This window comes from Leucopleurus acutus (assembly GCF_964270905.1).
Source record: "Leucopleurus acutus genome assembly, chromosome: 9".
Lineage (NCBI taxonomy): Eukaryota > Metazoa > Chordata > Mammalia > Artiodactyla > Delphinidae > Leucopleurus > Leucopleurus acutus.
In genome coordinates, this window is record NC_139144.1 from 55872023 (window position 1) to 55886736 (window position 14714).

The 14714-nt window shown below is 37.2% G+C and overlaps 1 protein-coding gene across 1 annotated transcript in view; it reads right to left on the reverse strand.

Annotated features, from left to right (window-relative positions):
- Positions 1-560: 560 nt before the first annotated feature.
- Positions 561-14714, reverse strand: part of ZNF804B (zinc finger protein 804B) — a gene marked incomplete at both ends in the record, with an annotated part of 502854 nt that continues 488700 nt past the window's right edge. The window contains 2 exons of the mRNA XM_082845949.1: positions 561-4221; positions 10296-10426. Coding sequence (XP_082702075.1) covers positions 561-4221; positions 10296-10426 — 3792 coding nt within the window. The remainder of the gene's footprint in view (positions 4222-10295; positions 10427-14714) is intronic.

Here is a 14714-nt window from a genome sequence, read left to right on the forward strand (position 1 = left end):
AAATTTCTTGCCATCTCTTATTTCCTATGAAAATATAGTTTATATTGGTTGAAACATTGTATTGATTGAAAGGTTAGTCGACAGTGAACCATACGAACAATTTTTAACACATAATTTTCTTTCACTGACCTTTTATTATTACCTGATAAATAAAACCAAATATGCATTCATTCATTCACTTGTTCACTCGTTCAACGAACACCTAGAAGATAGAGTATTATGTTTCATTTAATTTTCTTTGTAATATTAATGATCTGCCTAACTTTTTTCTATTTTTTATAACATTATGTGAGAACTCATTCAAAAATATCTTTAACACGTTTCCCTCTACCTTTCCATCAAACTACTTTAAATTTGTCCAGTTATTTTTGCAAATTAAAAGAAATCCTTAAAATGCTTGTATTTCAACATTGGCAATTCAGTTCATATTTCTATATTGGTCACATTTTGCATTGGTACCACTATTTTAAATCTTATAATAATCAGACCACTTTAAATACGTAATTTTGTAGGTAGTGACAATTTGTTTTATTTATCCAGAAGAGGGGCTTTAACACCTGTTAGTTCAAGTGAGCTGACACATTTAAGGCCTCTTTCACTCCATTTAATGGTTGCATCTGACTGGAGCAAGAATGATGGCAAAGATCTTGACCTTGAAACAGTGGTTGAATTAAAGGATTCAAGTGGATGATAGAAGTTGTGGCCGGGTTGAAGTGAGGGCCAAACAATGTGGGGATAAATGCTGCAGGGGGCAGGGGCTGAAGTGTTATGTGAGATGGGTGGCAGGGAGCAGCAGTGACCAAGTGCAGGGGATGACCTGCTAAGAAAGTGGGGTGTGCAGGGATGATGGTTGGAGTCAGAGTTGAAAATGCGAATGGATTAAAATGTGGCTGGGAAAGAGGATGCAGATGAGCTATAGGGAGGTGACTGCTGTGGGCATTTATGGAAGCAGAAACAAAATGCTGCAGGAACGTGTGGTGGATGGTGGTGAGAGAAGCCTGCTGGTGACCTGGAACTGTCTGTATAGCAGAGGCTGGAGAGAAGGCAGTGGGCCCTGCAGCAGGCACAACTCGAAGATGCTTTGATAGGAGCTGTTTCTGCATATGCTGCTGGGCTTGTAGCTGTAGGAGCTTATATTTATCTATTTCATCAGGTGAAAATGTTATGGGCTGTTGAATTAATGGGGGAGAGAGAGATTTATGACACACTTCTAAGTCATCTGCTACTTTGTCATGCTTCTGCATAGTTCTGTCATAGTAACAGTTTATATTCCCCTCTACCTGATTCATATGCATGCTTACATCCTGTAAGTCTAGATTTATTTGGTCCTCTTTGGTCTCTGTTGAATCAGTAACACCAGTATATCTAGTAGATGAGAAAGCACCAGGGAAATCTTTTGGTACTGGGTCAGAGCTTTGAATAAAAGGTTGGACTTCACTAATTAATGACTCTGATTGTTCTTTTGTTGTTGGATACTTTTTCATGTTTGGTAACTGAGACTCTGCTACTACGTGAATTATACCTTTAGAAAGATGATCATCACAATCAGTGTCTACTAAAACAGTAAAATCATTTGTCTGGGAATTTTTGACTTTGTCTTTGTCAATAGTTCTTTGCATTGCACTACCTTTATCCTTTCTTCTTCTACTTGTGTTCTGTATTTTTTCAGACAAAGTCAATGCATGTCTGTTACAGCCTGGTGGTGTAAACTGCACTGTGCATTGGATTTGTGAAGGAGCCTCTGATTCATTTTTACAGCTGTTTGAAGAGACCTCAAAATGAGTTGATTGTTCCTGACATTTCTTGGCTTGTACTCTTTCTAAAAGACCTTTGGCTGTCAGGGGAGTCCTCTCTCCTTCTACAGTGTTCAACTCTGTGGTTTCTGAAGGGCTGCTTGAACAGTTCTTTAGAAGACAGCTGATATTCCCAGAGTTACATTGCATGGGTTTTACTTTTTCCAGATCACAAATATGAGGGCTGTCCAAAGACTGTTGACTTCTTTCACTTTTATTTAAGTAATACATTTTGTCTCTTGAGTAAGAGCCCAATCTGCTGTGCTGAGGTCCCTGGCAGTTAGGTGGATTTTCACTGTTTCCAGCACAAGAAAACCGTGAGCTAGAATCACAACGGGTGATTCTCTTGGATTTTGACCCTGAAAATGGTTGATTTCTGCCCAGTTTATATTTTTCTCTGCAGTGACCATAACCATGTTTTGAATATTTTTCATTTTTAACTGATTCCCACAACTTGCAGCCCCTGTCACTCTGGGTTTCAGACTGTGGGCAGTCACTCTTTGCTAGCTCATCAGATAAGAAGAGACAGCTGTGCTTTCGGCGTTTCCGTTTGTGCCTTTCGACTGAGTTGTGTTCTCTTTTACAAAAGTAGAGCAAGTTACCTCTACCATGACTACTGGACCTATGCTTTGAACAAGTACTTCTCAAGCTGGACGTACTGCCAGGGGATGTGTCTGAAGGGCTAGAACATGTACTCAGAGACACCTTTGGAGAACTTCTCTTGTAACTTGCTTTTCCACATCCAGAAACCCTGCTGGTCATACTGATGTGGTTACTATTCAAAATTACACTGAAGTCCTTCCCATGGTCACTGTGGCCCCCTACTGTGTAAGGACTAGAATGCCAAGTGAATTTATTCCCATCTTCAAAATCCAAATGAGGATCACAGGAAATCAGTTTATGTTTTTTAGTCCTGGAGATATAAGGAGAAAAAGATAGGCCCTCATTTGCATCATTTAGAATTGCCCTTTGACAGCTTTGCCAATGGGCCCTTGAAGGTTCCTTAAGTTCATTATCACTATTATTATTCTTTCTTACACAATTCTTTAGAGACATATCAAGGTAAGCAGGCACTTCAGGATTTTTCATTTCCAAATCACTTGCACTAAAATTATGTTCACTCGCACTGGGCTCAGAATTGTTGTAGCCCAAATTATATTTTCTCTGGAAATTTTCCCAATCTGGATTAGCTAACATCATCTTTGGTTTCAGAGACGGATTATCTTCTTGGATCAGCTTTTGTTGGTCTTCAATTAAACCTGAGACTTGGTTTTCCACTGTAGTCTTCATTTCTGAGGGCTCTTTCAGCAATTCTGTTTTTAAGTCCTCTGGATAATGGCCCTCCTTTGTGTTTCGAGAAAGCTTAAAATCAAAATATAATGGGTTGCAGCCATAAGAGATACAGGGCTCTGTTTTTGTAAAGAGAAGCAGTTCTGTAGGCCATTGGAGAGTGGTATGGCCATCCTTGCTTTGTACGTGGAGATAAGGCAGTGGTTTGGACTTCACATCACGGGGATATGCCTCTCTCACAAGGCTTTGTACATTTCTGCTAACTCTTTCTATTTTATCTAATGATTTTTCTTTCTTCTCCTTTCTGGAGTTGGGATTCAGATGAACTGTACTGCTTTGTTCACTTGGCTCTATTGATGGGAGCTCATCCAAACATTCAAATATCCTGGCATCACTGTGCTTGTAAATGTTTGGTGGGCTGGAGGAAACATTTGCTTGGCATGAGTGATCATTGAGGTTTTCTGAAGTGTTCCTCACTGTATTTCTAGTTTCCTTTGCTCCGCTGGAAGGAGTAAAATCCACATCTGAAAGATGAATGTTAGATTTACTGAATGAAGCATGAATGCCAATCGAATCTTCTAGTGTTTCACCAACAGAGTCATTTTTGTCTTGCAAAATTTCAGAACTTACGGAGAAGGTATTGTGTAAAATACTTTCCAGATGGCTTGATAAGACGTTTCTATCTTTTTCCTTAGTGAGGTGTGTATCTTCATTTGCAAACCTGCAGCGCATGCATTTCTCTGCGGTTTGTTTTCTTTTATAGACGGGTGACTTGTTACAGTCGTGGGTTTCTTCTGTGTTCTCACTGAAAACTGATGCTGAAGATTCTAATTTTAGATGCACTTTTTTGGAAAAAGAAAATGACACTCCTGTCCTGTGATTTGCATTGCTAAGATTTGAGGGTGTTTCTGGTACCTGATTTCCAAACAAACATCTGTCCGTTTGTAACTGGTGTTGATTTGGTGTGGTGGACTGCTGTTTATCAGAAATGCTTCTGGAGAGATTCTTTCCTTTAAGGAGAAGAGCACTCTTCATGCACGATACCTTTCTGCCACTCTTAACTGGGAAAATTCCTTGCTGGAGTTGCTTTTCTATAGCTACCCTGGGGGCTTTGTATGCTGGTCCATTTCCAGAAACACTGTAAATAGAATAAATATTTAAATGATTAAGACATCAGATTTGAAATCTTACCTATATGTGAACATTTTATAGTGTTTGATGATGGGTTCTGATACTATTTATTAACTATGTCTATTGTAATGTAACAATTTCACTATGCTTATATAACTCAGTATATCTATGTTTTATAGTGGCTATTTCTAAAATGCATCTCAAGTGGATTCTTTTGAAATTAGCAAAAAGCAATAGCAGGTGAATATCTTATGCTAGTGCTGCAAAAGAAAATAAAGTATCGCATTTACATCACATCATGTCCTCCAGAACCTACTAATTCTTTGGAATACAGATTGAACATTATTTTGCAAAGAGTTCTCCAATCAGTGCCTTCACCTAAATAGGAAATAAAATGGAATTAAAAGTCACTTCCAAAGCATAAACTTATCTCTTTTATTTGCTTTTTTGTTTAAAGTTCTAGCATTCTATAATTTTTGTTTCCTCAGTCTTAAAATTCTTTCATGTTTGTTTCCTTTTGAAACAGGATGCTTAGTTCTTTATTTATGATTTGTCATTAATTTGATCAATTATAAGAAAGTAATACACATTTACATGCCATCTCAATATCTTCAATTAGTCTGAAATTCTTTTTTTAGCTTCTTACTCACCAAAATATTTTTCTTCTATCTTTTTTTGCATATATGTTTTATCTTTTAACAGATCTTTAAAGATTATTCATTCTGTTGAGCTTAACTAGTAATTCAGTCAGAAAACTGGAAAGAGCCATACATACAAGAGATGAAACTCTTCAGATTAAAATTGCCTCTAATGTTCTATCTATGAAACCCCTGTGACAAAACAAATCTTATTGGAGGGAAAGCAATACAAATCACATCATTTTGAGTTGTCTTTCTTTTCCTTTTTCTTGCTTTGAGCTGGTTTGCTTTGAGCTGCTTTGCTTGTTTGCTTTGAGTTGGCTTTCTTTTCCTTATTTTCATATTCTTGGATGTGTTTTGTCGGCCTTTTTCTATTTTCAAATTTTACTTCATTTTTATGCAGTCATTTATTGCTTGAGTAAACAGTACTAAAACAACTGATATCTTTTCCATATGTAGCTTAAATTCTAATGGGGAGGAGTCCTTTCCTAGCCCTCCATCTGAGAGATTCTTATTGCCTTTACTTAACTATTCAGCCAACTGTCATAGAACTCTGGTGTCATATTCCTTTTGTCCACCAAATTTCATGTACATTGCTTACTGTCTTTATATGTTTACTATTACAGAGACATATTTAATTAGTCTCCTTTCATTCGTATTGAAACAGATCTGCTCATGTATTTATATGGTTTTGTAAATTTTCCTTTTTATTTATATATAATGTATTTTGTTATATTTATTACATACAACAAATTTTGTATATATATATATATATATATATATATATATATATATATATATATATACACACACATAAGTGTTATATATATATAACACTACCAGGCCATATTTACAAATTGATCTCTTTTGGTTAATTTTTGCCAGTATTTCTGGGCACTTTCAATTCAACTTTCTTCAGCTCAGATACATTTTCTTCTCTGACGTCTCTGATTATTTCTTCTTCCCTGTCCTAGTTTCTTATCCTAGAATTTATAAGTTACATTTATTTGCTCTCATGAATATATCTTTCAGTCTTACTACTTATATTAGTACCCTAGTATTTTTAGTCTTTCGTTCTGGTTCCGAAAAAAAAATTTGTTTTTAATTTCTGTTTTATGGATTCAATATTTTACAGTGACCAATATGTTGTTTACTATACCCATGCAAATTTTAATTTACAAACAATAATTTTAGCCACCAGTCCTTAATAATTTCAGACTGTCCTCTCTCCATGAACTAATAATGTCTGTAGCTATAGAGCTGTAGTGCTCCTTTGAATCTTGTGGAAAACTAATTTCAGAAAAAATTTTAAAGTGTCTGCTCCTTACAGTAACTATTTCATAATGAAAGCTTTTCTCTTATTCATCACATTAATCTTCTTTTCTGAATCATGTTTTACATTCTTTAGAGAGGGTGTTTAGGCATATTTAATATGAGAAATGGAAATACTCTAAGATGGTATACAAATTACTGGATATTTCTTTCAAACATAAAGAGAAATAGGAAGCATAGAGGTTTACTATAGTTATTGGTCTTTTAAAAATGTGCCTGTAGCCTGTGGATAGAAGGATGAGGTTTAGAAATATCTGCAGCACTGAATTTTGCCTCAGTGCCAAAAAGATTCTTTTCCATATTTTCCATTACTTTGGAGTAAGTAGGAGTAATACATCTGCATTAAGTTACCTTCTCTAGCAACTTCAATCTGATATTATCTGTGCTACACTTAGCAAAAATTATTTCAAAAGTCTGGTGTATGTATATCATCACTCTACCCCTTCTGATTCCATTATGATGCAGATATTTGACTATTTTTATATTCCATTTTTTCCTTAATAATATAATATTTTTGCTTATTATTCTGGCAGAGTTTTGTGCATTTTCTTGCTTTGATTTATGTTAGTCTAAACATTCTTTCCTGTATTGCTGTTTCCTTTTACCATTTATCTTTCTAATATGTGTAAGCTTCTTCCTTTTATATTCTTTCAAATATTTTTAAACCTCTTTGCTCTTATTGTTTTTGTATTACATTTTGCTCTCCTTGTCCTTATTCTTGTTCTCACTTTACAGTTCAATATACACTTATGATTATATTTTGTCACAAGTTTAACATTTTATCCTCATTATTAATATTTTATACCTCTTATTTTTATGCTTTAAACTTTTATCTCATTGCTTTGAAAATTTTAATTTCCCCTATCTTAATTTTTTTTTTATTTTTGGCCACACTGCAAGGCATGGGGGATCTTAGCTCCCTAACCAGGAATCAAACCCAAGCCCCCTGCATCGGAAGTGAAAAGTCTTAACCACTGGACGGCCAGGGAAGGCCCTACCCCTATTTTAAATATAATTTACTTTTATTATTTTTTAAAATCCTAGTTTTCTATCTTTGTGGTATTTAAAATTCTATTATTTTAATTCAAGTTTATGCCTTATGACATAGTTAAAGGTTTAATCTTTATAGTCATACCCTCATTTATGATTTCACTGTCTCCTCTAGAACATTTAGTTTATTTCTGTATTTTTTACATAATTATTTTTATTTATAATTTTAAAATGACATTAGTTAGCCCTTTAGTTCTTATTAATGGATTGTCCACTCTGATAGTTCCCCCCAACTTCTAGTTCTTGGTAACTCAGCATATGCACAATTTAAGTCTCTCCTGTTCAAGAAGTACATTTTCCAAACAGGAAACAAAGCACATGAAAATAACATGATTTCTTTAAGTGATGTAATTTCCTAATGTCCCACATTATCCAGCTCTTATGTAAAGACCTTTATATTCTCAGAATCAATGGTTCTACAGTTTTTAAAATTTGAAAAAATGTCCATATCAAGATGCACTATACTTAGACTTACACATAGTAGAAGTTTGCAAACAGAGTGAATCTCTCCCCTCCCCCAATAAAAGAACTAGTTTTGCTGAGGAACCATGTTGGGTTGATCTACCCAAGAGCTGACCAAGGTTGACTGCCCTTTTCAAGATCCATTAACAGTTTTCTGCCATCATTTTTTTCATCAGTCTGATTCAAATATTCTTACTACCAGTAAATTCACCTCTCTTCTCCACAGGGCCATGGAAGAACCTTCTTGTTATCTGTAGCATCTTACTCAGAAGCCCTCTTTATGAGAATAAAGGACAAAGGTTTTCCAGGGAAGAAGCAACCCAGGTGATTTTTTTTTTCACTTGTCAGTTCAGCTGCCAAAATGAAAATATTTAATAATGCTATTAAGTGACTTCCCTTAGGCCATGAGGCTACTTAATCGGAGAGAACAATTGCCTGGAGTGCAGATGGAAGGTAATAGAAAAAGAATGAAGTAATTTGCCTAGTTCCAAGTTATGTATCTGGAAAGCTGAATACCCATCATTTCCCTAACAACATGATCAGATTGGGACTTAGAGAGCCTACCTACTCTATAGAGGATATGGCTAGGTTTGTGTCTGTTTAATTGATAAGATTTTAAAAGGGCAGCTCAACCCCAGTAGAGTATATCTGTTCATTTCTTTTACTTTGGAAGACACTTCATGGGTAGATCTACAGACTTAGAACTTCTAAATGAAAGCATCATCACCATCACTATCATCATCATTAAGGCTCCTCTGATCCTGTGTCTATTTCTTCCAAAAGAAAATACACAATCAGTAAGGAGAAATGTCAAAGTGTGACAACTTGCATAGTAACAGATGAACCAAAATTACATTAAGGCTACTCAGATTTTTTGTTGTGTGGCCTTAAAGAACCTATCTAAAGTGTGTATCTCTATAGCAAGCCTTGTCTTACTTTTTCAGTTTTTTTTGTACGTCATAGTTAATCACCTGGGAATTAAATATCTTCCCTCAATTTTCTCCTGCATGCCACCTAATAACCATTAGACTTTTCCTTCTAAGTCCTGTTTTGACAAGGGCTGTCTGATATCTTATTGACAATGTGTCTGAATAACATATTTTAAGATCTTCATTGTGTTGGCAACTAAAAAGTTCAGTACCAGATATGTGTCCTGTTTCTATGATCATATGCTCCCTAAGAGCATGCATTTTTGTATTAACCTCACCTCTGGACACACGGTCTTCCAACCTTTATTTTTTCTTTATACCAAATTTCTCATTTATTGTTAATATGATTATATTTTCTTATATTTTTATAGGCAAATTAAATTACTCTAAGACAGTGGTGCAAATACATGAATATTTGGAGGCTGAATACTGTGTCTTTACTCATAATTGATCCTAAAAAATAAATATTTTCTTAAAAGTAAATATGAGGTCTAATATTTTATGCTAATATAATTGAGTTGTTCACTCCCAAGCTTATTGTATATCGTTTTTCTTTTTCTTTTTTTTATAAATTTATTTATTTACTTTTGGCTACTTTGGGCCTTTGTTGCTGCATGTGGGCTTTCTCTAGTTGCGGCAAGCAGGGACTACTCTTCGTTGTGGTGGGCAGGCTTCTCATTGCGGTGGCTTCTCTTGTTGCACAGCATGGGCTCTACGCAAATGGGCTTCAGTAGTTGTGGCACGCAGGCTCAGTAGTTGTGGCTCACGGCCTCTAGAGCACAGGCTCAGTAGTTGTGGCACACGGGCTTAGTTATTCTGCAGCATGTGGGATCTCCCTGGACCAGGGCTCGAATCCGTGTCCCCTGCATTGGCAGGCAGATTCTTAACCACTGCACCACCAGGGAAGTCCTGTATATTGTTTTTCATTTAAACAATAGGAGTTTAAATTCTGGCACAGAGCTATAAGTGTTACAATTCACCAGAATGCTGTCAACTACATTAATTAGCTACATTAGTGTTCTACATTATGATTCATATGAACACAAATCACAATTTGCAAATGTAATTGAGTTCCAGGTAACAATCTCCTCACTTCAAAACTTTCAGCAGTTCTAAGCTCATGTAAAACTTCTATTTTTCAGCTACAAGAATGTATTAGTATAATGCTTGTTATAATTGTCAACTTAAACGGCACTGTGTGGTAAATTTAACTGCATTAATTACATCTTGTTTGTCATCCAGACAATGATAGTGCCATTTATTCTAGTTTCAGGTGTGTGCAGAAGAATGCACAGAAGATTTAGTTCCTCCCCAAAAAGATGCATTGCTATTTATGGTTTTCAAAATTAATATTACAAAACTCAAAGTAATTAGAAAGAGATATATAAATCCATATAAATCACCTGGATAGAATAAATGCTAGTATATTAGAATCATTCTTGGATCATTTCATTAAAGAACACATTAACAATATTGGGAAAGAAAAAACCCAGATGTCAAAGTCATTAATTTATAGACTTTTAACTATTAGGAACATTTGCCTTCAGATATATCTGTTGATTAATTATAATTTGTTTACATTGCTATAGTGAACCAAGTAAATTTATCACTGAAATTTCCCCAGAAGTTGAAGAGAGTTTTGAACCATCTTAGGCACCTTTAATTCTTACCATTCAGACTGTTGCCTTAACTCAGCCAGCTGATGAAGTCGCTTAAGTGCTTTTTCTTGTTTCTTTTCATCTTTCCATGACTTGGAAGCTACATTTCTAGCAAATTCACGTTGCTTTAATTCTTTCAGTCTCTGTGGACAAAAGAAGACAAACAGAAAGGACACTATGAATAAGTAATATATCTTTTTCCATCCAAAAACTTCCTTTTTAAACTTTGTCCTGGGCACAAAGGTGAATTTTTGGATAGGGAGAGTAAAAGCAACTTCTCCATCAATTCTATTCTCTGCTCCAAGATAAATTTAGTTGTCAACTGGGTTATTTATCAAAGCTTGTCACAGTCACTGCAGAAATGTGCTGCAATGTTGGACCCCAGTCCTGACAAGGACCACCCTGGGTATGTATTTGCAATCATCTCTGTGCCTGTGAAAACATAAATGGGGAAAATGTGCAATATATAAATGTATATAAAGGGAGAGGAAGTTATGGGATGCACTTTCCTCCATGCACTGTCTCCAGCCCTCTCACTTATAAAACATATTTACTCTCATTCCTGAAAATTGGTGTGATTAAATACACTGGGTGAAATGAGCTTGTTTCAGTAAAGAACATCTGTTATTGTGAAAAGATTTAGTTCAAAGTTCTAAATGCAATTCTTAACTCATTTCTTTTTCTGGTGGAGATATTTATCCAATTCAAATTTCTGTATTGTATCCAGAAGGAAAAAAATGGGTCAGGGATTTAAACTCAGGATAGAGGCTTGGCCTTGCTTGATTTAAATTTAGTTACTACTTCTTTTAATTAATCTTTTCTGTAAAACAATTGGCTTACATGAAGATTGGGTGTTACTCATTACCCGTTCAGATTTCTACTTCAGAATCTGTCACTAAGCTCACCTAATGATACTGAACAAACTGAGAAACAGCCACAATCAAATGAGCATCTTGAAGTTTGGGTCTTAATCCTGATTTAAGAGTATGTTTGAAGATTAGCCTTTCTTAACCCATATAAAGTGACTTTAAACGACCTGAAATCTGTGTCCGTTTAATCTGCTTGTATTTCCCAAATCAAGTATAAAAACATGTTTTCCAGGAATGACAAAAACTACATAGCTATCAAGTGAGATAATAACTTTGTAGTAGACTATCCCCTCCCCCACCCATAGAACATGTGCCAAGACCTTTAACAATCATTAGATTCCTTCTTGAAAGGGAACATACTCAGGGGAGATGATAGCCAAATAACTGCTTCCAGGCTAAGTATTTAAGGAAGGAGGCAGGGTATTCTTTCAAAGAGAGAATATTCTGAGCACAAAGAACAAGCGTTTCACAGAACTAGAAACAGCCACAGGGAGAAGAGTAGTATCAACCTGAACTCAGTTTTTGACAAAAGCTTCAGAGCCTTTTAAAAACCAGAAGTTTTCAAAAAATAAAATTATGGCCCATGTGTTATCAGAAAAAAAAAAAAAAAGGATCAACAATTCTCTAGAGCTGATAACAGCACAGGGTCTAAACCTTAAAGGATAGCCTTGGTCAGAAGACAGAAAGGCTTATAAAATTTTGCATTTCTACTACCCTTCTACTCACACTTCCTCAGCCCCCATGTGCACAATCATCTAGTTCTTGGGGTTAAGGCTTATCTTATGTGTAAAGACCTTTTGGAAATCATGCAACATAATTTAAGAGCCCACAGAGAATGTAGTTCAACTGCATCAAAGAAAGACCATGGTTACTTTGGTAAAGAGGAGAGGGATGATGAGTTAAAAGAAAAAAATGTAAAGAGATATATCATGTCAACACTAGTCAAAAAAAGATGGAGGGGAGAACCCTCAAGATGGTGGAGGAGTAAGACATAGAGATCACCTTCCTCCCCACAAATACATCAAAAATACATCTACATGTGGAACAACTCCTACGAAACACCAACTGAACGCTGGCAGAAGACCTCAGACTTCCTAAAAGGCAAGAAACTCCCCACGTACCTAGGTAGAGTAAAAGAAAAAAGAAAAAACAGAGACAAAAGAATAGAGATGGGACCTGCACCTCTCAGAGGGAGCTGTGAAGGAGGAAAACTTTCCACACACTAGGAAAGTTTGGCAGAAATGGGGTTGGGCAGGGGGGAAGCCTCAGAGCCACAGAGGAGAGCACAGCAACAGGGGTGCAGAGGGCAAAGCAGAGAGATTCCTGCATAGAGGATCGCTGCTGACCAGCACCCACCAGTCTGAGAGGCTTGTCTGCTCACCCACTGAGGTGAGTAGGGGCTGGGAGCTAAGGTTCGGAATCCAGAGGTCAGATCCCAGGGAGAGGACTGGGGTTGGCTGCATGAACACAGCCTGAAGGGGGGTAATGAACCAAAGCTAGCTGGAACGGAGACCGGGAAAAAGTCTGGAACTGCCTAAGAGACAAGAGACCATTGTTTCTGCGTGTGCGAGGAAAGGGGATTCAGAGCACCGCCTAAATGAGCTCCAGAGATGGGCGTAAGCCACAGCTATCAGCGCGGACAGCAGAGATGGGCATGAAATGCTAAGGCTGCTGCTGCAGCCACCAAGAAGGCTGTGTGCAAGCACAGGTCACTATCCACACCTCCCCTTCTGGGAGCCTGTGCAGCCCACCACTGCCAGGGTCCCGTGACCCAGGGACAACTTCCCTAGGAGAACACACACGTGCCTCAGGCTGTTGCAACGTCACGCAGGCCTCTGCCGCTGCAGGCTTGCCTTGCATTCCATACCCCTCCCTCCCCCTGACCTGAGTGAGCCGGAGCCCCCTAATCAGCCACTTCTTTAACACCCTCCTGTCTGGGTGAAGAACAGATGCAACAGGGGGACCTATATGCAGAGGCAGGGCCAAATCCAAAGCTGAACCCTGGGAGCTGTGCGAACAAAGAAGAGAAAAAGAAATCTCTCCAAGCAGCCTCAGGAGCAGTGGATTAAACCTCCACAATCAACTTGATGTACCCTGCATCTGTGGAATACCTGAATAGACGACGAATCATCCCAAAATTGAGGCGGTGGACTTAGGAAGCAACTGTAGACTTGGGGTTTGCTTTCTGCATCTAATCTGTTTCTGGTTTTATTTTTATCTTAGTTTAGTACTTAGAACTTATCATCATTGGTGGATTTATTTATTGATTCGGTTGCTCTCTTTCTTTTTTTTTAATATATATACAATTTTTTCTTTTTCCCTTTTTGTGAGTGTGTGTATGTGTATGCTTATCTGTGTGATTTTGTGCAATAGGTTGCTTTTGCCATTTGTCCTAGGGTTCTGTCTGTCCGTTGTTTTTTTTTTTCCTTTTTCTACTATGCATTTTAGTGCTTGTTACCCTTGGTGGTTTTCTTTATTGGTTTGGTAAACTCTCTTCTTTCTTTCTTATTTCTTTATTACTTTTTTAGATTTAATAATTTTTTTTATTTTAATAACTTTAAATATTTTATTTTTTTCTTTCTTTCTGTTTTTACCCCCCTTTTCTTCTGAGCTGTGTGAATGACAGGGTCTTTGTGCTCTGGCCGGGTGTGAGGCATGAGCATCTTAGATGGGACAGCCGAGCTCAGGACACTGGACCACCAGATACCTCCCAGCTACATGGAATATCAATCAGTGAAAGTGCTCCCAGTGATCGTTGTCTCGATGCTAACACCCAGCTACACTCAATGACCAGCACGTTCCAGTGCTGGACACCCCATGCCAAAAAACTAGAAAGACAGGAACACAACCCTACCCATTAGCAGAAAGGCTGCCTAAAATCAAAATAAGTTCACAGACACGCCAAAGCACACCACCAGGCACAGTCCTCCCCACCAGAAAGACAAGGTCCAGACTCATCTACCAGAACACAGGTACCAGTCCGCTCCACCAGGAAGCCTACACACCCACTGAACCAACCTTACCCACTGGGAGCAGACACGAAAAACAATGGGAACTATGAACCTGCAGCCTGCATAAAGGAGACCCCAAACACAGTAAGTTATGCAAAATGAGGAGAGAGAGAAATACACAGCACATGAAGGAGCAAGGTAAAAACCCACCAGACCAAACAAATGAAGAGGAAACAGTCAGTCTACCTGAAAAATAATTCAGAGTAATGAGAGTAAAGATGATTCAAAATCTTGGAAACAGAATGGAGAAAATACAAGAAACGTTTAACAAGGACCTAGAAGAACTAAAGAGCAAACAAACAATGATGAACAACAAAATAAATGAAATTAAAAATTATCTGGAAGGAAACAATAGCAGAATAACTGAGGCAGAAGAACGGATAAGTGACCTAGAAGATAAAATAGTAGAAATAACTACCACAGAGCAGAATAAAGAAAAAAGAAAGAAAAGAATTGAGGACAGGTTCAGATGTCTGGGACAACACTAAATGCACCAACATTCGAATTATAGGTGTCCCAAAAGAAGAAGAGAAAAAGAAAGGGACTGAGAA